The 23,173-nt window shown below is 34.3% G+C and overlaps 1 protein-coding gene across 1 annotated transcript in view; it reads right to left on the minus strand.

The window, feature by feature from the left end:
* LOC142340083 (uncharacterized) overlaps positions 1 to 23,173 on the minus strand; it is an 86,352-nt gene that overhangs the window by 2,949 nt on the left and 60,230 nt on the right. Inside the window, exons 3-4 of the mRNA XM_075390497.1 lie at positions 14,414 to 14,538; positions 9,005 to 9,294 (exon numbers count right to left, since the gene is read on the minus strand). Coding sequence (XP_075246612.1) covers positions 9,005 to 9,294; positions 14,414 to 14,538 — 415 coding nt within the window. The remainder of the gene's footprint in view (positions 1 to 9,004; positions 9,295 to 14,413; positions 14,539 to 23,173) is intronic.

Below are 23,173 nucleotides of genomic sequence, written 5' to 3' on the forward strand. Positions count from 1 at the left end.
GTTCCATCGAATGTTTAATTTCCCACACCATTTGCGCTAATCTTTAGTTTTACAACCGAGCACATGAACCTGAGAGACCAACCACAGTTAAAATGTTTTATATGGTGCCAAATATTGATATTATGAGAAGGAGTAACATCGAAAGACAAAACAGTGAAAAATTGCTTTCAGTTCCTTATAAGAAGAGTGTTTGTTCAATATCAGTTCAAAAACACGAAATGTGCTTCAAAAGTGGTCTGTTTTCTCACCAAAATATTGAAAACCAAGAAAACATTTCTTTTTAAGGAAGAAATTAGGTCTTTTACGGAAAACATTGAACAAAAACTGTTCTATGAAGTTATATGACCGTAACTTTTTTAATGTTGTTTGCTAGTTGCAATTCCACTTGATGCGACGGTTTTGCATTGAACATTTGAGAGCATTCAATGATTTTTTCATTGGAAAAAAAGTTCTTTACTTTTTTCAAAATTTGTTCTTTTTCTATGATTTTCTATGACTACACCATTTCCATAATTCTCTGGTCGCTTAAAACTCAATTTTTCAATTTTTTTAGTTTAGTTTTTTGAAAAATATTTTACCCTCCTTTTCATGATGTATTATAAATTTTAATAAAAATTTTATTTCATTGAACTCCCTTTTATGAAAGTTCTGTGAATACAACTTTGCATAGACGCCATAATATGAAGTTTTATTTTTTTAAACTTTTTAATTTATGGGGTCAACCCGGGATATCATAATTTCCACAAATTCACAATTGGCATAATTTTCCCAAATTATAACACTCATTTGGTCTCACCGGATAATTTCACATGGAAAATGTTCTACTCAATTGTTATGCACAAAGTTTTTCCAACAGATATCTGTTTTTATCAGTTATCAGTTTATCGTCAAAATAGAAAGCTTATAATTTTTGTTATGTATATTGTCTTCATTCCCTTTGCCATTTTTTCAATAGAGATGTAAACTGACTCTGGGATTTCAATTGAATAGCGGGCAGATTTCCGCTTGGAATGAACTTCTTGCTTCCTAAAGAAAACTTAGTAACTTTTTGCAGTGATTACTCGTATAATGTTCCAAAAACTTAGGACCAAGTTACATTTTATCGATTTTTAGTCAACTTAAAAATTCCAAGAGCAATGGATATTGGAATTGTAGCTAAAATGCACCTCAACAACAGGCAATTTGTAATTTTGCAAATTGCAAGTTTACTTTTCCTACCGCGTGCAAAACTGAGGGCTTATTTACCGGCATTTCACACGCGCAACCGTTAGAGAACTGGAAAAAGTTCTTTGCATTTAGCAAATGTGCTCTACGCGCGTCTAATCGTGGCGGCAAGAAACACAAGCAGCAGCAAGAGAAACAGTTGTTGAGCAGACTTGAGGGATGGAAATCAGGTAATTATGCTGCACTGTGGTATGAGGCGGCCTCAATGAAGCAGTCAAATAAAACTAGCAATGAGTCAATAGACGCTTTAGCAAGCCGCGCGAAATCTCTTTGCCTGCAGGGGCAGTTTGGGAGGGCAGCGAAAGTTCTGTCTTCTGACGGCGTCGCACCTGACAATGCTGCAACGTTGAATGAACTTAAAAAGCTCCACCCTAAGGAAAAGCAACCTGATCTCCAATTTGATCAAGATGCTAACACGAACGCATTTCAATTTGACGAGGCATCAGTATTCTCCCAAATCGAGTCGTTCTCCAAATTTACTGCAGCTGGGCCGTCAAAAATGTATCCCGAGCATCTGCTGCATGCAGTAAACTGTGGTGCCCCTGATCAGTCAAAGCGAGCAATCACTAGTGTAATGAAATTCGTCAACTTGGCCAGCAGGGGTCAGCTTCCCGAATTCGTTGCTCCTATACTATGTAGTGCAACACTAACTGCATTGAAAAAGTTCAAAGGTGGGGTTCGTCCTATCGCTGTTGGTGAAGTCATTCGACGTCTTATTGCTAAATGCATAGCTCGTGAAGCGAATTCAGAAGCTGCTGATCTAATTAACACAAAACAATTGGGAGTAGCAGTCAAGGGTGGTGCTGAGGGGATAGTACACGCAATAAGAGTTTCCTTTGAAAAACTGCAAAAATCAAAAAACTCCGGAATATTGTAGATTGATTTCAAAAATGCCTTCAATTCGGTAAAAAGAAGCAAGGTTTTGGAAGCAGCCGCAAAATTCTTACCTAGTGTTGCCCCTTTTGCGACATTTTGCTACTCACAACACAGTCATTTGCATTTTAACAACACATACTTAAGTAGCCAATCGGGAGTTCAAATAGGGATCCTTTGTGGCCGCTTTTGTTTTCTCTAGCTCTGTGGCCAATCATTAAGGAAATTGAAACAAAGATATCAAATCTAGTACAGCATAATTGGTATTTGGATGATGGCATACTTGCTGGTACTCACCATCAACTTTGCACAGCTTTGAATTTGTTGACAAATTTGGGTGAAGGATGCGGTTTAGAGCTCAGAATAGAAAAATGTGAGCTTTGGTCACCCGTTGATCTGTACGCTATATACAACAGAGTAAAAAGATAGCAAAGAAGGACTTGAGGTCTTGGGCGCTGCCCTCGGCAATCCCAGCTTTGTTGCTGCATCTTTGAGAAAAAGAGTCAACAAAATAAAAAAAACTACTCGAAAAACTACCTCGTATCTAGACGACCCACATTGCGCGCTTGGAATTCTTCGAAGCTGTCTTGGTGCCCCAAAGATGATATATTCCCTGCGATGTAACACTCCATCTGAAGAATCCTCTGTTATTTTGCAGGATTTTGACAATCTTCAGAGAACAGCATTTGAGAATATGTTAGGCACCGTTATAAGTGACAGCGCTTGGAAGCAGGCTTGTCTACCAATAAACAAAACTGGCGTCGGTATTAGACAAGCGGTTGGCCAATTGAAAGCGGCGTTTGTTGGGTCAGTATCACAGGCAGACGCTTTAGTTGAACAAATAACCGGTGAGAAAATTACAGACAACCAAATTTTCAAAGAAACAGTGGAAGAACTGCAGAATCTAGAAATTAGCCAATATACACAACACAAGATCCAGGAGGCACTTGACGATGCTGCTTTTTCTGACCTTCTTGGTAATCAGATTTCAAATCGGGAGAAAGCTCGTTTGCTTTCAGTAACGTTGCCTCAATCTGGTGCCTGGCTTTCCGCACCTCCAATCCCTGATCAGGGCCTTCACCTTGAGCCAAATGAATTCAGAGCCGCATTGAAGTATCGGATTGGTGTTCCGTTATACATTGAGGAACAAAAATGCCCTTACTGTCAAAACGGCAGACTGGACAAGCTGGGTAATCACGCTTTAAGCTGTCATGTTCGGGGGATATGATATCACGGCACGATAGAGTGAGGGATAGAATATTTGCTGCTTGCTCGACCGCAAACTTATCACCCGTCTGCGAACTGAAAAACTTGATTCCAGATAATAACTCAAGGCCAGGAGACATATACTTGCCCAGCTGGTCAGCGGGACAACCATCTGCATTAGACGTAACCATAACTTCCACACTGCAGCCCAGTCTAATTTAAGATGCGGCGAGGAGGTGTGGTTTTGCTCTGACAAATGCTGGAGATAGGAAATATGAACAATATGCTCAAAAATGTGCCGAAATAGGTATCCAGTTTGTACTACTCGCGTTTGAATCTTTCGGGGGCTTCTCAGATTTGGTTCGAAAAACTTTGAAACGTAGAGCCTTGCTTGCCGATAACCGAAACTTTCAACCAGCTGGTTTATCAATTGCCTACAATCGGTTATCTCAAGGAGTCTCTGTGACTTTAATGAGAGTTTCAGCCACAATGCTGATCGCCAGAGATCCCCTGTTATGAGATTCATTCCTGCGACAACACCCTCAGCCCCACAATGGTTAATTTACAGTCTTGGCTCTCCCAATTTTAGTTGCCCAGTTATTGCTGTGCGCGAATTTGCTTGTCACCCAATGAGTGGGGACAATGCTCATTTCTTCCGTTCAATCCGATTGTTTGGGTTGATGATGACGAAATTTTGAAGACGCGATTGTGAGGGTTTCTGGGAACAAATTAAAGGCAAATACTCAATTGCGTGGGCACCATGGTGATTTGTGGGCACAAGGCTGATCGCAAGAAAATTTTCTGAGAATCGACTGAACTTAGAAATGATTTCAACCATGATTTCCCCATCCAAGCATATCTTGGAAAAATGTTTTTTTTTCTGTAAAATTACGAAAAATGTATTAAAAAAATCAAATCTACACAGTAAGAAAAAAGTGGAAAAAGTTTGTCGTGTATTCAAAATTTTATTCTAGTTTCCTGTAAATATTCCTGAATAACACACTGTGAAACACAATATAACAAATTTTATGGAGTTTTGACAACTGAAGGTTAAAGAAAAATTATCACCCCCTAGTCTTACGAAGTAAAAATTCAATTTTTTAAGCATATCGTTTCTCCAACTTGTGATAAAGATTCGAAAATTTTATTAAACCATTGATCCTATTGGCTAGTGGTCTTGTCTACCTATGAAAATCAAATAATTAGTCTACCATAACTTGACAGATACCCCCAATGTAAAATTGACAAATTTCATCTAAAATTCAAAAGATAAAGAAAAGTGTCACGAAATCAAGTTTTATTCACATTTTTTCTCTCTATAATGTTTGACTCAATCATTCTTGAACAAATTTGAAATTAAATCAGATTCTGAGACAGCTTTATTGTAACAATGAAACTTGTATGGAGTTCGTCAATTTTACATTGGGGGTATCTGGCCAGTTACCATTTCGTATTTTTTGAATTTCATAGGTAGAAAAGACCACTAGTGTAGGGCAACAATGGTGTAACATTTGTTTTCAAAATATTTTGTTGGAGAAAAAGTTGGAGAGGTAGTGCGTCAAAAACTAGGGGGTGTCAAATAACGTTTACCGTTCGGTATTTTCACTGTCAAGATTATCCGGAGATCACTTGCCCCTTTTGAAATTGGGATACGTATCTGGTAGGTTAGCTTGTTATTTTTTGACACAATCACCGGTGGCAGGATCACCATAGTATAATTTCCGAACACATGCCGAAAATTGGAGAAATTTCATGTTAAACATTGAGTTTTCAATGCGTGAGACTGTAGAGTGCTAGCTTAATTCAAGTGTTCACATTGTACTGAGAAAGTTGTATGCATAGCAGGTTAGATGACTCACAACAAAGTAGGGTAAGTTAGTTTGAAAGTCATATATGTTATTTTATTGGGGTTCTTCATTTGTTCCCACTCATTAGCAATGAGCTTCAAGTTGGTTTGGTTTGTATAATTAGTATTTTGATCATAAACGACTTAGCTTGATCTGTGACTGACTTCTGACACTATTATGAGATCATTTAAAAATTTTCCGGATCTTTTTCGTTTTTTCAGTGAACCTGTCAATACGCAGTAATTCACTATGTAAAAATATGGCATGTGTGTACGTGCGTCTTGGCAAATATGCACCCATATAATATGCACCCACTAAGCTGGGGGGGGGCACAAACAGAAAAAATCCATTATCCCATTACTTTCAAAGTTAATTACTATCCCCAAATAATTGATGACGTCTTCATGATAATAAAAAATCAGCTAAAAAGACAACAGAAAATAGGATGTTAAAAATACCCTTTCTTTCAAAACAAGCAATGTTTAGAAATGGGCTATATAGAAAGCATATCACCAGTTGTGAGTTCAGTTCTGTACTTGTTTTTGTTTATAATTTGAGGTCTTTAGTTTTATTTTAAAGTTTTCTCAGATCCGCTTTCTGATAATTAAGACAGGTGAAATCGAAACCATAATTGAAATTAATGATAACCAAACCTAGTTTCCTATTATTTTCTAACCGTCAAAAAGTTTAAATACAAAACGAAGCAAACTGAGAATTGTTTGATGCTTAACTAGGAAACAAAAAAATTGCTGGTTTATTTGAAAACGAAGGTTCTGGAAGCTTCCGTTTGAATTGGAAATGAGTTCCTTCAAAATCAATTAATACCTAACTGCTTTCGCGCTTCAGGATCCAGAAAAGGTTCTTTCTTAATTGAGATCAGTAAAAATTGGTGTTCCAAGAACAACAACTAAGGGCCAACAATTGTTGATATTGGTCAAGAAGAATGTGAAATGAGTGGTCTGCTCATTGATTAAAAAAACCGCCAAGCGGGGCTTGTTCCATCCAACTAAATGAAGTAATTGAGTTACTGATGACGGTTAGTTAAATGAGAATATTATATTCGTCACGTATCTAAAGAATTGCTCAACGAGAAACCTGATTTTTTTCTTTTTTTCTCCTTTTGGATTATATTATGTGATATTGTTGAAGTACATGCTTCTCTTTCGCCTATAATTTCTGCTCTCATTGGAATACTATTTCTTACTCTACACCAAATGTTCATCAAAAATTGTTTGGGAATTAGATAGAGTTCACTTTTAACTTTAGAAATTTTTTTTTGGAAACACTGGAGATAAAAATTTAATTCTATTTTTCTTGAACGTTTTTGTTGCATAATTAACGTCATTAAATCAACATAATTGGTGGATATAATTTTTTCTAGTTTCGTTTGGAAACAGTTACATAAAATTTGATGCCACCCCACCTTTCTTTATATTTTACCAATCTCAACGAATATGTCGTAAGATTTTCACCTATTTTCGAAGAGGAGGAAGAACCGATTTTCAAAAACTTCTCCTCAAAGGTCTTCTCAAAGCTTGAAAACACAGTCATAGCCAAGTGTGGCATTCCCTTATTCAAGAAGGTTTCGCTATTGAGTTATTATCCTCCTAGTACGGGTTTTATTCAGTATTTTGCTAAATTTTTCCAAGTGCGGGGTACGAAGTGCGGGGTACGTTCTGATTTCTGCTAAGTTAATTTCTAAGTTAATAGGAGTGCTTAATACAAGCGACTGAATGGAGGTGTGGTAGTGGTAAGAACTTAAATTAAACAATTTTACTGCGTGTAATATTTTTACATTTTCTATTTTTATCAACCAATCAAAAGCTAAAGCGTGATACTACGGCTCTCTAAAAAAAGGCGGAAGCCGGGGAGGGAACCCGGGACCTCCTGATACAAAACAAAAAAGTATAGTGTACTGCTCTACGGTTGCTCTACTGGTTAAGTTTTTGTTTAAGGACATGCTTGTTGGGATGGTTTTGTTCAGCGATTTGGTAGCAGAGGACAATTCAAGGTTGAATTTTTTACAACTCATCATTTTCGCATTTATCCCAATTTATAAATTTTGGAGGAACTTTGCCTTCAAAATACTATCCAGTTATTAGACATCCAGCCCATAAAGCAGGGGCTTGATTATGTTTACATTCTATGCCGATAACTTCGCTGGTAACTTCTAAGTTTCAGTTCTTATGCTGCGTTTATCATTTGACGGATTTTAACATTATGTGCCAACGCACATTGTGGATTCTCCTTCCTTGATTAATGCATGGGAGATTGCATTTCAAATCCCTTTTTGCATATGTTTTCATTATTGCCGCCCTTGAGCACTTTTTACCATATAAGGGAACTTACATCATTTCTCGTATGTAACACGTATGTGAAATCGTAGCCACATGAGGAACAAGGCAATTAAGAGGTAATCAAACTCATTTCGGTAAATCGTTTCCGATATACTTTAATGTGCCATTTCGACCCTGTTATTAACTTTACGGATGGGGGGCGGGGGTACAATCTTGGAGCTCCCCGTTACCGTGTCGCGGGGTTAACTGGAAAAGAAGGACCATAGATTTTTTATTTTTCGCGTATTTCTAGAATGCAACATGAAATTTATCTGAACAATTGCATGTTAACGGCAATTGTATGTTACCAATGTGTTTTTTATTAAAAAATTGTATAATACTGACATACCGCTATTTTGATGTGCAAAAGCGTGACAAGCACCTATGAAACAAATGGACCCCTTTTCAACGTAGATAAAAATGCTGAATATGATCCCATTAAATGGGTAATTATTGTGCAAATTGGTCTCACGGGAGTCTTTTCACAGGCAGTCTGCATGTATTACTCTACACTTTGACAGAGGTCTAATGGCACACCAGAAAAACACATTCGCACTTTCACATTCGCAATTTTCAGTCTTAATCACCCACTCAACACATGATGTTGCAAAATTTATATCAGCTCTAGCAAATTTACAGTTGTCCACGATTGCTCTTAACAGGTGTCAGGACAAAATACCCAATGCCAATATACCCAGTGTGACAGAATACCCTAGCTGTACCCAAAACTTTATCCTAAAGTTGAAACTACCAGAACGATTATAAAACATAATATTTAGCCACTGCATTTGACCATCACGCGTGGGCCATGGCAATGCTTCAGTGGCCCGTGGGAATTGATATGAGACTATCACAACAGAACATGGGATCAAATTATCACTTTAATGATGAGTAAACATGTTTGTAATACCGAGTACTAGGCTGTAATCGGATTATAGAACAAAAAGATCATAGTGAATAAATTGGGTATAATGGCATTATGTATATTGGCACACTATGTATTTCGGTATTGGTTATTGTCATGTACCCCAATTAGACAATCAAGGAAAGACTAAATTTGACGCAAAATGGACCTTTTGCAACGTAATGCACAACGTATCATTTTACATTTTTTCGCCATAAGTTTCAACAAACATGAACAACAACCGCGTGATCAGAAATTGCACTTTGTGCTTTCTGCACAGCGGGCAGAGAGGACAATTATTTATTCATGTAGTAAATTGAATGTGAAGTGCGCATGCTGCAGTTCGTCGACGGGACACATTTATCTTTACTCCCACCTCTCCCAAGGGTAATTTTCCATCTATACAGGGTAAAATCCAAAAGAAAAATGTGTAATACTATGCTGTATTTTTGGCAGCAACACCCTCTAGAAGCCATTAAGAACCCAAAAGTCCGATTTCAAAATAGATTAATGAATGGAGTGTTATAAAGCCCCTTTTTTATAAACCAGTTTTGATTCATTTTGTGCTATTTTTGTTCCAAATTTAGACCATATTTTGGGTTAAAATAACTCACCCTCTTGAGAATTTGCTTGGGCTGCCTCTTTAACACCTGAACTTGATTGTGTTGGGTTTCGGATGCGTTCTGGGTGAAGATTTTTGTTATTTACCCCATTGGGCTGAGCGGCGCCATTGGTTACAGGGCCTGAACCCCCACCACCCCCGGCATTAGAATTTCCTGCCCTGCGCCTGACTTCTTTTGAAAACTCCCAGTAGTATTTGGTGACTAGGACAGCTGGGATTAGAAAATCGGCCGCATATATCAGCATGTTGGTCACAAAGAATTGAATTGTCGAATATCTCTCACTAAAATAATGATATTCCTTTAATTGCACATCGTTTGCACTATTATAAAATTGCAAATTGTATAAAATCGACAGGTTTTTCTTGATCAACTCCTAATTTAAGATCAAAGGAGAGCTAATGTCGCTCTTTTGTTGAGTCGATTCAAAGTATATCAGCTCAAGAAAATCAAAACACGGGAACACTTTCTTCGTAAAAAAAACATTGTTCCATCAGAAACCAATGCAATACTGAAGCTCATGATAGGGTTCCAACTGATTCAATTGCTAGCTTCGAGCTTCGAACAAGACAACTCAGAAAAAAAGTTAATGAAATAGATCTTAGAAAAGGAAAAAATTGCATCCCGGGAAATTTAAATCAAATTTTCTGTTCTCTTTTTTTCTTTTACAAAACGCCAGTTGATGCTTCTACAAAAATGGTTATTGTTCCGACCAACTTTAGTTGGGGAGGAGCTATATAATCAAATGTGTTTTTTTGTTCAGTCAATTTTGGCGATCGGTGCATTTATCGTAGAGGTCTATGAGTGGTATCATAAGAAAGCGCGTCCAGTTTACATTATATAACTAACAATTTTTTTGAATTGCGTTTTCTCCACGGAGTTATAGAGTTTTAAAGCTTTCTTATTGTTCGCGTTTTCCATATTTTTACGCATTTTTTTGACAATTTTGCTAAAAGAATATGTTGAATTTTGAAACAACAGTGTTGCTGGTTTTTGCTGAAAAAACATAAGAGTTTTGTTGAAATGTGTGATTCAATTTTTGTCCAACACCTTTGCTGAAGTTTTTTCAAAATTCAGCCTTTTTTAATCAAAAATGACAAGAAATAAGCTTATTTAATAGTTTTTGTTTAAATTTAAAATCACACTCAGACTACTGAAACAAAGTTTTTTTTGTGCATCTTTTCAGAGTGTTGTTGACATAAAATTTGGCCTGTTCTTGACTAATTTAACTCAATAATTATGCAGAACGCATATTTTTTTTCCGATATATTGATTTTTTTGGTCAAATTATCTTTATCTTTCATTTTTGGAACAGTTACCTGTTCTAATTAATGAACGGCATTAGCGAGACTAGTTTTGATCAAATCTTTGTTCTTTAAAGGCCCTAAAAATGCTTATTTTAATCTGTCGACATTTTTTTTATTTTCGAATTTTTTAAAATTTTTAACGCTAATTACAGGGAAAATTATTAGAAATCAATAGATCAAGGCGTAAAAATGACAATTCCGATTAGTTGTCTACGGGGATTCAATGAAATCTATCTGGTTTATCAGTCGCAAGCTCATTGTAGTTTTGACTTTTGAATATACATATTTTCAAAAAACTCAATAGATTCTTGATTTTCGCCATTTTTTTTACGTTTTTTGGTAAACTTGTAGCTTGCCTTCCAATTTACGGTTCTTTTGCTTTGATACTACGAGTTCTCACAGAAAACTTGTGAAATTTGGAATTTCTCCTGTCTTTGAGGTTCTTCTTTTGTCCTTTCACATTATTGACCGGTAATATTTCACTTCATTGGCGTTTTAAAGAGAGGTACAATTGAACACATCAGTTTTTCACTGACCATATTAAGGTTTTAACTGCTTTGACATCATCTAGCAGAATTCATTGGATTTTTTAACTTGATTTGTCTTTCTTTTTGTAGTCGTAGAAGGATAGTTGGATATTTGGAAGAGGAGATAGAGGAGTTCTGGATAATTGGAGGCCAAAGCAAATTTCTGCGGATGAACAAAGGAATCTGTTGACTGATTTTAATTGATAGCTAAATAATTTCGTGACTTTGGAATTAGTTTTTATAAAAAATTAAGTACAGATGTACTTTTTAAATTTGCATTTTGCTTGCTGTTCTTTTGATCTATATATTTTGCAGTTTCATTAATTACAGGTCAAATATCAAATTGAATGTATTAAAAATGGCACATTGAACACATCGGAGGTCATTAGTTCACTGCCTAGTGTTTTATTGGCTTCGGTACAGGTTTTTCTGAAATTAAAATTTTTTAGTTTTTTGAAATTATATGTTTTCGAGAAAATGTGCTTTTAAACTTTTTATTTTTTGTACTTTTTTCAAATCTAGATACTCGGTCTCATTTTTGAGAGATCATTTATTTCATTTTTTGGTTCTCAATGAAAGCGCAATTGATTTCGTCATATTTATTTGGAATAGATTAGATCATCAGCGGCTTCAAAATCTTTTTCTTGCAATTTTATAATGAAATTTTTGTCGGAATATGTTTGTTTTTCTGGACATACGACAAACTCTTTATAATAACGGGTATCAGTGTCATATAATGGTAATTTGAATGAACATAAACCTATTTAATGATAGCAATTTATACCTAATGGTTTTCGTTATTAGAAATTTTTTTCTGCTGTTTTTGATCTTTTTTGTCTACTTGTTGCCTAGTCTCATGAAAGAGTCGTTCGTTGTCTTTAGATGTCAATATTTGCTGTTTTTATTAGATGTTTTTGTGGGTCTTGTCTTGCAGTGTTAATAATGGCAGCTATCATCGGACCACTAATTTAGCACTATTGAGGTTTCTAAATGATTTGAGATGGAAGGAACTTTTTATTCATACACCAATTATTTTTGATCAATATTCGAGATTTTTTGAATTTTTTTTCGAACGCACATAACTGAGCCTCACTGCAATTAAGCGTAATTAAACGGAAAACTTCAACAGATCCAAACCGAGAGAAAAGTTTTTCAAATTGCTCAAATGTTTCGAAGAAAAAGCAATTACAATAGAAACAAATGAATACAAACAAACTGAAATCAAATTAGTTCAGATCAAATTAGTTCGGTTGGTTGTCTACGGCAATTCAATGAAATCTATCTGGTTTTTTAGTAAATTCAAAATTTCATAACCATAACAAAAGTTTGGTTAAATATTTATATTTAACAATCACTTTAAAACCTATGAAAAGTTTGGTCCTTAAAATACCAGTAAGAAAATTAATTTGAAACAAGGAGAACTGGTAGTCAGCGTTCTCACATAACTTTTCAGTCCCTCCAATTATAATCAACAAGGAGGCTCGTTAATGTGCGTTCGCACATAAAGTTCCGACCCCGCTCATTCGTATTTTTTGGTATAAATGTCTACTGAAAAAGGAAACAACGGAAAACCCCCAAGAATTCATGTATCTTTCAAAAAAAATATGTATGAACAAAAAGATTGCTTCCAACGCAAATAACTGTTTTTGATTTTTTTTCGAACGCACATAACTGAGCCTCACTGCAATTAAGGTTAGTTAAACGGAAAACTTCAACAGATCCAAACCGAGAGAAAAGTTTTTCAAATTGCTCAAATGTTTCGAAGAAAAAGCAATTACAATAGAAACAAATGAATACAAACAAACTGAAATCAAATTAGTTCAGATCAAATTAGTTCGGTTGGTTGTCTACGGCAATTCAATGAAATCTATCTGGTTTTTTAGTCGCAAGCTCATTGTCGTTTTTATTTTTAAAGTACATATTTTCAAAATTCACAATGGATTTTTACACATTTTTTGGTCAACTTGTAGCTTGCGGTCAGCAAAAACAGGTCGGATTGTCCTTCTAAGGGCTGAAAAATTAAAATATGATTATTAAGATAGGGTGATTAGCTACAACCACTAATCAGCCTATTGATTCCATAAGCTGTAAATGATTTAAAGAACGCTGCAAATCTTTTAATGAATATGCCTAACAGCGAAAATGGTTTAATTTTTCCTCTGTAAGATCTAATACTTGCTCAAATATATGCTTCATTAACCAAAAAAATAAAACAGAGAACGATAACGCCCCTTAGGTCGCCATAGAATTAAATTGTCATAACTGCTCGTCGAGTCGAAATACTTGACCAAAATTCCTCATTGAGTAGAATCAAGTGCTAAGTCAAGACTGCTGCAAGCTGAGAGAAGTTTGAGGTGTTGCAAAAATAGGGAAAATCCTGCAAAATAGGCGCCATCCAAGTGAAACGGAATTTGATACAAGATCTGTCATGCAAGATCTGGTCAACTCGTGCAAAACTTGAAACATCTTGCCAAGATCTTGATAGACAAACAATTCTTGGAACACCTTGATAAGATCTCGACAAGATCTTATCAAGACATCTCAAGAAACTTTCTTGGCGTAATTTGATACGAAGTTGATAAATCCTGAAACATAGAAAATTTTTTTCTAAGCAACCCAAAGTGAGGTGGTGGAAATATGAAACCGGGAATCCATAGAAAAATCGGCCATGACCAGACAATTCAGACTAAAAATTAGCTATGACTCGATGTAGTGAGAATTAGCATTGCGTGACAATTAGAAATTAGTAGTGAAATTAACGAGAAATAATCACAAGTCATATCCATTTTGGGGTTTCAATTGTTACTATCAATTGCAAAAAGAGTGCCGATGAGCCTAAACTGTCAGAATTAGTGTTTTTGAAAAAAATGGTGTTATGAAAATTTTTGGTTTTAAAGCTGACTTTTTTTGGTTTCGTATTTGATGTTAGATGCTTAAATGCTGTAGTTGCTTTGTATGTATTCAGTTTGCCGAGTGTTGTTTTTTTTGCTGTCTTGTTTTTTCAACGCTTGTTTTTTGTCTTATGTCATGTTACAAATGTTTAGATTTTTGGGACCTTAGTGGGGACCTTCACGGTGGCGGTCCTGTATAAGGTGTGTACTATGTACATATCAAGCAAGCATCCACTTTTATCATACTGGAAAAAAAGCGGCTCATTTGTTGGTTAATAAACTAACGGGAGCAGTATTTTCCGATATTCTAGATAATTCTTGATAATTCTTGCAATTTCTTGATAATTATTGCTTAATCTTATGATTTCCTGCTACATCTTGTTTTTGGGTGCTATTGAATTTTTTATTCTTGATATAGCTTGCCATGTCATGGTTAATCTTTCTTGGAAATCTTGCCAAAATCTTGTTTCTTGACAAAAGTTGCAAGTTCCTACATATCTTGATGTTTTCTTGATAAGTACCATGGCAAGATCTTGGCAAGATTTACCAAGATTTAGTATGTTTCTTATCAAGATGTACCAAGTTTCAGTTCACTCGGATTGCTTTTTGGTTTATAGGAACTGTTTGCCAAGTTTGTTACTGCCCCCCGGTCTATCGCGAAGAAAACAATGATCGTACCCTCTGAATGTGCACCCGTATACTGGCTCTGCACCCTTTCTGTACTCAACTGGTATCTCTTTGTACTCATAGAGCACGCCAAGGGGAATGCCCACAATGCCAGAGGAGGCCCAGACTGTGAACATCTAGAACAAAAATTACTTGAAGTAAGATGGGGGCTGCAGTGATTAAATATGAATCTGATGTTCAAGACATTGAATTTTCTTCTGAAGGAAATCACTTCGAAAGATGGCGAATAAATAAAATAAGGGTTGGAATTTGTAAAGTAAGAGTTCAGTTACTTATTTTATTATCAAAGTGAGCACAAAATTGATACCAAATTTGATTAACTATTATTGAGATGATTTCAATTCATTACTTTTGCAAATCGGAGGAAGCTAGAACTGAATGTTGACTGCACTGTCAGATCTGTTCTCCTCCCTATCGTGCCATTCATAAATGCAATCAATTTTCAGAAATCATTGCACCACCGGAAACAATTTGCCAACCATGACGCATCAGCCAGAAAAAGATTATTTTCAGATCAAATTAGTTCGGTTGGTTGTCTACGGCAATTCAATGAAATCTATCTGGTTTTTTAGTAAATTCAAAATTTCATAACCATAACAAAAGTTTGGTTAAATATTTATATTTAACAATCACTTTAAAACCTATGAAAAGTTTGGTCCTTAAAATACCAGTAAGAAAATTAATTTGAAACAAGGAGAACTGGTAGTCAGCGTTCTCACATAACTTTTCAGTCCCTCCAATTATAATCAACAAGGAGGCTCGTTAATGTGCGTTCGCACATAAAGTTCCGACCCCGCTCATTCGTATTTTTTGGTATAAATGTCTACTGAAAAAGGAAACAACGGAAAACCCCCAAGAATTCATGTATCTTTCAAAAAAAATATGTATGAACAAAAAGATTGCTTCCAACGCAAATAACTCAGTGGAGTAGAAAAGTCCGCATTAGATTGATGAGATCAGCCCTTATTAAGAAAGCAAGTGAAGACGAAAAATAAAATCAAACAACAATAACAATTGCCTGTAATTCACTAGAAAAGATATGAGACCACTCCATAATAAAGCTCGGTAACAATAGGACAAAAAAAACAAAGAAAACAGCAAAGTTAAAAAACTGGTTCATATTTTTAAATACAATTAATTTCAAAGTAATGAAATCCATTAGATACCAATTAAAAAAATGGTCCCATACGCCTCTATAGGAGGGCACTAAGACCTGTCAGTATTCAAATTTTTATGCGGTTACAAAAAGAACAACGAATAGAGACAACAAAAAAAATTCAAATAAAACTAGCGAGAAAACGGTGTCGAAGCCGCAAAGCAATATTTTCCCCCAAAAAATGTTAAAATCAGTCTTCCAGGATCGCCAATAAAGTGTTATGCGTCCTCTATGAGTCCAACGAGCATAAGTCTTAATAGAAAAAAAAAGAACAAAAATCAAAAATTAGTTTACATATTTTTGCAAAAAAACCCGCGTCGAAGCCAGTTAATTCATATAGAGTTATTTAAAAGCCTTAGAATTGGTACAATTACATCTTCCCTCAATTACAATATGGCATGTGTGACCTATAGTTAACGAGGCTAGGTAAGAAACAGATGAAAAACGAACGAAAAACCGGAGTTGAACTGTTTTTTTAAACAACTGTTTTCAAAGTCATTAAAGCCATCAGCTATCTACTCAAGACAGAAATGGGCTCACTCATTCGTCTATATAAAGCCAATGAGAACCTTCATTATCCAGGAAATTTTGTCCGATTAAAACAACAAATTTAAAACAACAGTTGAAGACAAATGTAAAAAATTTATTTAAATTCTTCGAGAAATGGGCGTCAAAGCCGATAAGACCACAATCGACGCCTTTAAAGATTTTTATTTGTTCAAGTATTCTTTTTTTGCTGATAATGTGATTTGCAAACTGTCAATATTGTGCTAATGTAACAAAACGAGAAAAAACATGAAAAATGGGCGAATCGCAAAAGATTTAAAAAAACGTGAAATGTAGTAATATCAAAGCCACAAAACCAGAGTTAACGCTTAAAACTGCAAAAACATTAAATTTCGAATCAGTAGAAAGAAATGGAAGAAGATGCATTCTTTCTTTGCTGGCACTAAGCTGCAAGTTGACCAATTTAGAAGAAAAATAGATACAATTCAATAAGCCATGGTTTATTTAAAAATCAAAAACAACCAAAAGTTTCCGAGTAAAGAAACTAAATACCTTAATTCGGAATTGCCTAGAAAACGAATTGGACCAATCAACAATGCGCTTTGATTTGAATTGTTCTGTTTTTTAATTAACCAGAAAAAGTCATTTTTTTTAAAAGTCCGACTGATTACAATCCGATTTATTTTTAGATTGTAACAGTCCAAGATTGGACCAAAACGAGCCTTGCTATTGTTGTTTGTCACAAAAGATCACTCAATTGTTTCAAAAGCTATAGATCTAGATAATTTGTTAGTTAAAGGATTTCAAAAAATGATGCGTTTTTGATAATCATGGAGTAAACTTAGCAAAAAATGGCAAAATTTTAATTTTGAGAATAGTGTCAAAGGAAGTGCAAGTAACACTAGCTAATTTCAGTCTTAAAAAAATGTGTTCGTTGTTTTTTTGTGTGTGTGTGTGCTTCTGGCAAATTTAAGCAGAGTGGACTAAAGAAGCTTGTTTCGGACAATTTTTGAAGAAAAAGACTGAATTTTGAAGTATTTAGCAATAATTTTTGACAAAAATTTATATCAAAAGAGTCAACAATACTGGTTTGTTGTTAAAAAGAATATGAAAATATGAAAATCACTGTTGTTAACAATTTTTTCATAATTCAGCGAAATTGACAAAAATTTAGGCAGATATTCCGGAAAATATGAATGAAATTCAAACAAAAAATCTTCAATTTCATATTCTACGCTGGACGGGCTTTTTAATGATACCACTCACAACTCTCTACGATGGATATATCGATCGGGCTAAATTGTCTGAACAAAAAAACCCATTTTAGTATATAGTTCCCCCCTCAAGAGGGGTCGGAACAACAATGAAAAATTGATAAATTAAAACCTACTCTCCGCATCGATTTTCATATAAATTAAGTTCAAAAAACCGGAAAATCGAAAAATTCATGGGGTTGATGACGAACATCTGTGTAATACCTTTACTGCCTGTCATCTAACACAAAAATTACTTGAAGTAAGATCGGGGCTGCAATGATTAAATGTGAATCTGATGTTCAAAACATTCAATTTTTTTTCTGAAGGAAATATCTTCAAAAGATGGTGAACTCGAATGAATAAAGTAAGGGTTGGAATTTGTAAAGTAATAGTTCAGTTGCTTAATTTATTATCAAAGTGAGCACAAAATTGATACCAAATTTGATTAACTATTATTGAGATGATTTCAATTCATTACTTGTGCAAATCGGAGGAAACTAGATCTGAATGTTGACTTCACTGTCAGATCTGTTCTCCTACCTATCGTGCCATTCATAAATAAAATCAATTTTCAGAAATCATTGCACCACCGGAAACAATTTGCCAACCATGACGCATTAGCCAGAAAAAGATTAATTTACTAAAATCCAAAAAATACATGTTAACAACGCCCGGCAGAAAATTGATATCGATGTCACAATATTAGTAGCCTGGTTCAGAGACACTAACCATAGCCTAATTTTTTCCAATCTGTAAAATGTAAATTCAAAATTTCATAACCATAACAAAAGTTTGGTTAAATATTTATATTTAACAATCACTTTACAATCTAGAATTAATGTGAAATTAAAAGAGGGGTCGTAACAACAATAAAAAATTGATAAATTAAAACCTACTCCGCATCGATTTTCATCTCAATTAAGTTTAAAAAACCGGAAAAATGAAAAATTCATGGGGTTGATGACGAACATCTGTGTAATACCTTTACTGCCTAGTTGCTTCGAGAATGACTGTAGAAGTCTGTTTTTAAAAAAAATCAACGCATGACCTCTCTTCCTTCGATATAAAATTGGAAATAATAAAATAAAACGAATATTACAAGTTCAAAAAAGATAATTATAAAGTTTTTAGAAAACATTAACTATGAATCACATGTTTCTTTTATTTTATACTTTTATTTTGATAAAGTTCGTTCAAATCAGCTTGGCGAAAAAGTAGCTGAATTTGATTCTTTGTCGGGGTATTGACATAATCAGTAGAGTGATGTTACTGTTACAGCGCAAATGTAACTGGAAGATTGCCAAAATTAGCTTTCATGGCTTGAAAGACCATTAGTCTTTCAAAAGCAAAACCAAAAGGCAACCAAAATCAATAGTTGGCCGATAGTTTCCTGAAAAGAACTGTTTCAAAGTAAATAACCAATAGCTACGAACCGCATCAGTAAATAGATTCAATCTTATTTCATTAGAAAGTCAACGTCAGCTGTTGACTCAGAGATCAAGAGACCAAAACGAAATAGATAAACGTAAAACATTGGATAAAACTAAAAATCTGTCTTTTTGTGCACCAATATTTTCGAAAAAAAACAATAGGTAAATCTTACAAGATAAGCGTCATTTGCGAGAATCCTGCAAGATCTTGCAAGATAAGAGTCGGAGTTCGTCTAGGGAATTGACGCCAATGAACACGCCGCCTTAATTTGACAAACAGAATGTCAAAAAAAGGAAAAACTCAATCAAAAACAATATTTTTAGAGCAAGTGATGTGAGAGCGGTGTTAACGTAAGATGCGAATTGAAAATTTTAAATGATGAAAACATTCTTCCTCAAGCATCCAATGAGACCAGTAATTGTTGATACAACGAGACAAGTCAACAAAAAACCATCAAAGTTAAGAACCTAAAATAATGACACAATTGGAACTGTTTCAGTTGATAATCATCAGGCAGCCAATAGAATCACTCATTGACGAGAATAACTGATAGATGAACCAAAATGACCCCAAAATTGCAAAATTAAAAAGTTAGTTTTTTTAAAACTAATAGTGACAAAATTATAACAAACTTTAGATTCGAATTGAAATGTTACACAAATGTAAACATGCCAATTGGAGAGCCAATGCGACCAGTCATCAATGAAAACAAGGCGGCTCGTTAATGTGCGTTCGCACAAGATGTTCCGACCCGAGCTCATCTACATTTTTGACTTAATTGTCAACCAAATGAAGTAAAAACCAAAATAGATTTTTGAGTTTAAAACAATCGTTTCACAACCTATCTACTAATTGGATTACATAATGTCATGCCTTATTACAACGCCAATTAGATCTGACCTTAAAGAGACAACGAGACAAAAAACAACCAAAAAATTTAGCAAAAACAATCTTCACGGCAAAAACTGAATATCTAAACTTAAAAGCACATAGTAACAACGTCAAAATGCAGTCAAATAAAACCCTAACTACTCAAATTTAATTTCTCCTAACTATAAAGCAGACCGAAAGTTTTCTGAATGAGACCAGGTTACAAGTCAACAAAGAGAACGATCAATGAACCGAAATTCAAAAATATATCAATATTTTTTTAACCAACAAATTTCATAATCCTTGATAAATAACTAAAAAGTTACTACAAAACCAAAAGGTCTTGTTTTTGGGTAGTTTAAGCCTTAGAAAGGAACTAAAGAAAAACCAAAAAAAAAGAAAAAAACGATTTGCGAAAAAACAAACTATTGCTACCATTAAAATCATTAGCTATTATCTGAATATGTATTTTTATTTCAATTCTTATTTCTACTAATTCAGCTACAGGAGAGATTCAATAAGGCTATTTGGGCCATATTTGTAAACCATTGGGATCTGTTACTACGCGATTGTTCTGAAAGAAGAGAAAAAAAAGCGCAAAAAATGACCACTCAAAAAACAAATAATATCAGTAGATTTGTTTTTTGAGTGGTCTTTTGTTTGTTTTTTGAGTATTTGTTTGGTCAGTAGAATTGTTTTTTGAGTGTTTTTTGGAATACAAGAAATTGGATGTGACCTCTCATTGATGAAAATAAGTTACAATTTGACGAAAAGAGCAACAAAAACTGAAAAGTTTGAAAAAAATTAGAATGTGTATACCATGAACTTTAAGACTAAAGGCGATAAACTGACTGGGTGATTCGGGTAACATCAATAATTCAATCCACAATTACAAGCCTAAGAGACTTGTCAGCAATTTACGGCTACCTAATGAACAAAAAACAGGCAAAAACAGCAATTTCAAGAAAAAAATTGAGCGAGAAAAGTGTCGAAGGCATTAAAAAATGAACTTTTCACTAAAAATTTTTCTATATTCAATGAATTTTTTAACAGCAAGTGGATGCATCTTTTTTATCAAAGTAGTTTCAAAGACCAAACATGAAGAAAAACATCAGAACAACGAACTTTTTGAGAAAACTCGTATTATCAACCCCTTTAACTTCATTAGCTTTCAACGGAATCCACTAAATACGCTTAATTATGCCTCCATGGGACAAAGACTCTTTTGGCCATTCATTTTCGTCAAAAAGACCTTACAGTAAGTTATTGAAGATGAAAACAACAACAAAGACATGCAACAACCAAAAAATCAGTGAAAGAGTGCCAGAGGAAAGCGTCGAAGCCATTTAAATCATAAGCTCTTCTCTGAAAACTTTATCTATGATCCGTTGAACGTCCGCCTTAAACTAATGGGAACTATCAGTATTAGAATAATGTGATAAGATTTCAAAAGGAACCAAAAATAAGAAAAAGTACCCAAAAATTTTTAAAATTACATGAAAAATCGTGGCATTGAAGTTCTAAAATTAATAGGTAGAAAATGGAAACGCTTACCAGATTAAAGTTAGGTGCACTAGAAATAATTTTATATCTTGTAAGTACTAAGGTTGACTAACAGCCCACGAAAAAATGCTTAGGATCGGTTAATGTTCAAAAAAGAATTCAAAAAACTTTTCTTAAAGTCTTAACAGCCATTAAAATCAAAAGCTTTTAACTTACGACAATAACTAGGCTCACAAATAACACGATGGCAGGAAAAAGATGTTTCTCATGCATATATAATCAATAATAGATCACAATAAGTCTTAGGACTATGGAACCAACAACAAAAACAGGCGAAAACCAAAATTCAGTAGAAAGGAGCGAGAAGAAAATTTCGAAGCCACTTAAACCATTAGCTTTTCTCTGAAAATTTTATCTGTGATCTACTGATTGTCTTTTCTAAGCCAATGGGATTAGAATAAAATTTGTATAAGGTGTATAATATTTGGATAATGTGATAAGAGATCAAAAGTAACCAATAATACGAAATTTTCCAATTTTTTGTGAATTCTTGTGTTATTGAAGTCATATAATCAATAGTTAGAAGATAAAACCGCCAACGAAAATTATTTTATTTTCAGTAGGAAGCAAGTGGGTTCTTTCATTACTGAGACTGACCAACGGTTCAAGGAAATTTTAAGATTGGTTAATGTTCAAAGAAACTTTCGAAAAAAATATTTTTAAATTTTTAACAGACTATAAATACAATAAATTTTAACGGACGTCAATAAATACGCTCAAATATGATTCAATAGGAGTATGGAATTGTTTGTCATGCATAGGTGATCAATAAGACATCACAACAAGCCTTGTGACTATGAAAACAACAACAAAATCAGGCAAAAATCAAATATTCACTAGAGAAGTGATAGAAGAAAATGTCAAAGCCATTTGAAACCATAAGCTTTTCCCTGAAACATTTTTTCTGTGATCCACGGATTGTTGTCCTGAAGCCAATAGGAGCTGTCAATTTGAGAATAATGTGATAAGATTTCAAAAGTAGATAATAATACGGAAACATCCAGAAAAATTTTTGAAATCTTGTGTCTTTGAAGTCATATTTCGAAAAGTTAGAAGATACAACCGCCAGCTAGATCAAATTTGGTTACAGTAGGAAGGAAGAAGAGGGTGTTGTCGTCACTGAGACTAACTTACAGTTCACGATAAAGTTTATGATTGATTAATGTTCGAAAAAATTTTCGAAAATTTTTTAAAAGTCTTAACGGCCATTAGCTGTCCACTCAAAGCACTAGATGTGCTCACTTAAATCTCATTTCGCAACATATTGCACTGTTAGTCAATGAGTCCAAGCCATAAGACTCCAAAAATTAGTAAAACCTCAAAAAGAAATTCAAAATTTCATTTAAAATTACGAATACTCAGAGTCGAATTAAAAAAAAACATGAGCAATTCCTTGAAAACGATTTTATTTTTGTTCATTGGGCATCAATTTAATGTAGAGGAGCTTTTTCATTAACGGAACCTCGATATGAAAAGTGACTTGTCTTTAGGTGACTTAAAAAAGCAAAAAAAATTGAAAAGTTTATTAAAAAAGAGCTCTCAAATAGATTTCGATTCTTTTTTATTTTGAAGCTCCCCATGAGACCAGAACTAACCTTTTTATCGCCTTTAGTCTATTAGGAACACGAAATTGGTTTAAGTTTGAAATACTATTTTTATGGAAAATATCTTTATTTGAAGAAAAATCACACTAAAAGTGAATAAATATCCCGTGTTCACACAAAACTTCAATCCTCGATAATTCCTCGAAAAAAAACGAAAATCAAAAAAATCTTTTTAATTATGAATTCTACGCTGGACGAGCTCTTTTTAATGATACCACTTACATTTCTCTGCGATGAATATATCGATCGGCCAAAATTGACTGAACAAAAAAAAACCCATTTGATTATATAGTTCCTCCCCCCCCCCCCCCACAAGTGGGGTCGGAACAATAAGGGACAGGAAAATAAAAACAGCAACAAAATT

This window comes from Convolutriloba macropyga, chromosome 5, assembly GCF_964194025.1.
Source record: "Convolutriloba macropyga chromosome 5, txConMacr16.3, whole genome shotgun sequence".
Lineage (NCBI taxonomy): Eukaryota > Metazoa > Xenacoelomorpha > Acoela > Convolutidae > Convolutriloba > Convolutriloba macropyga.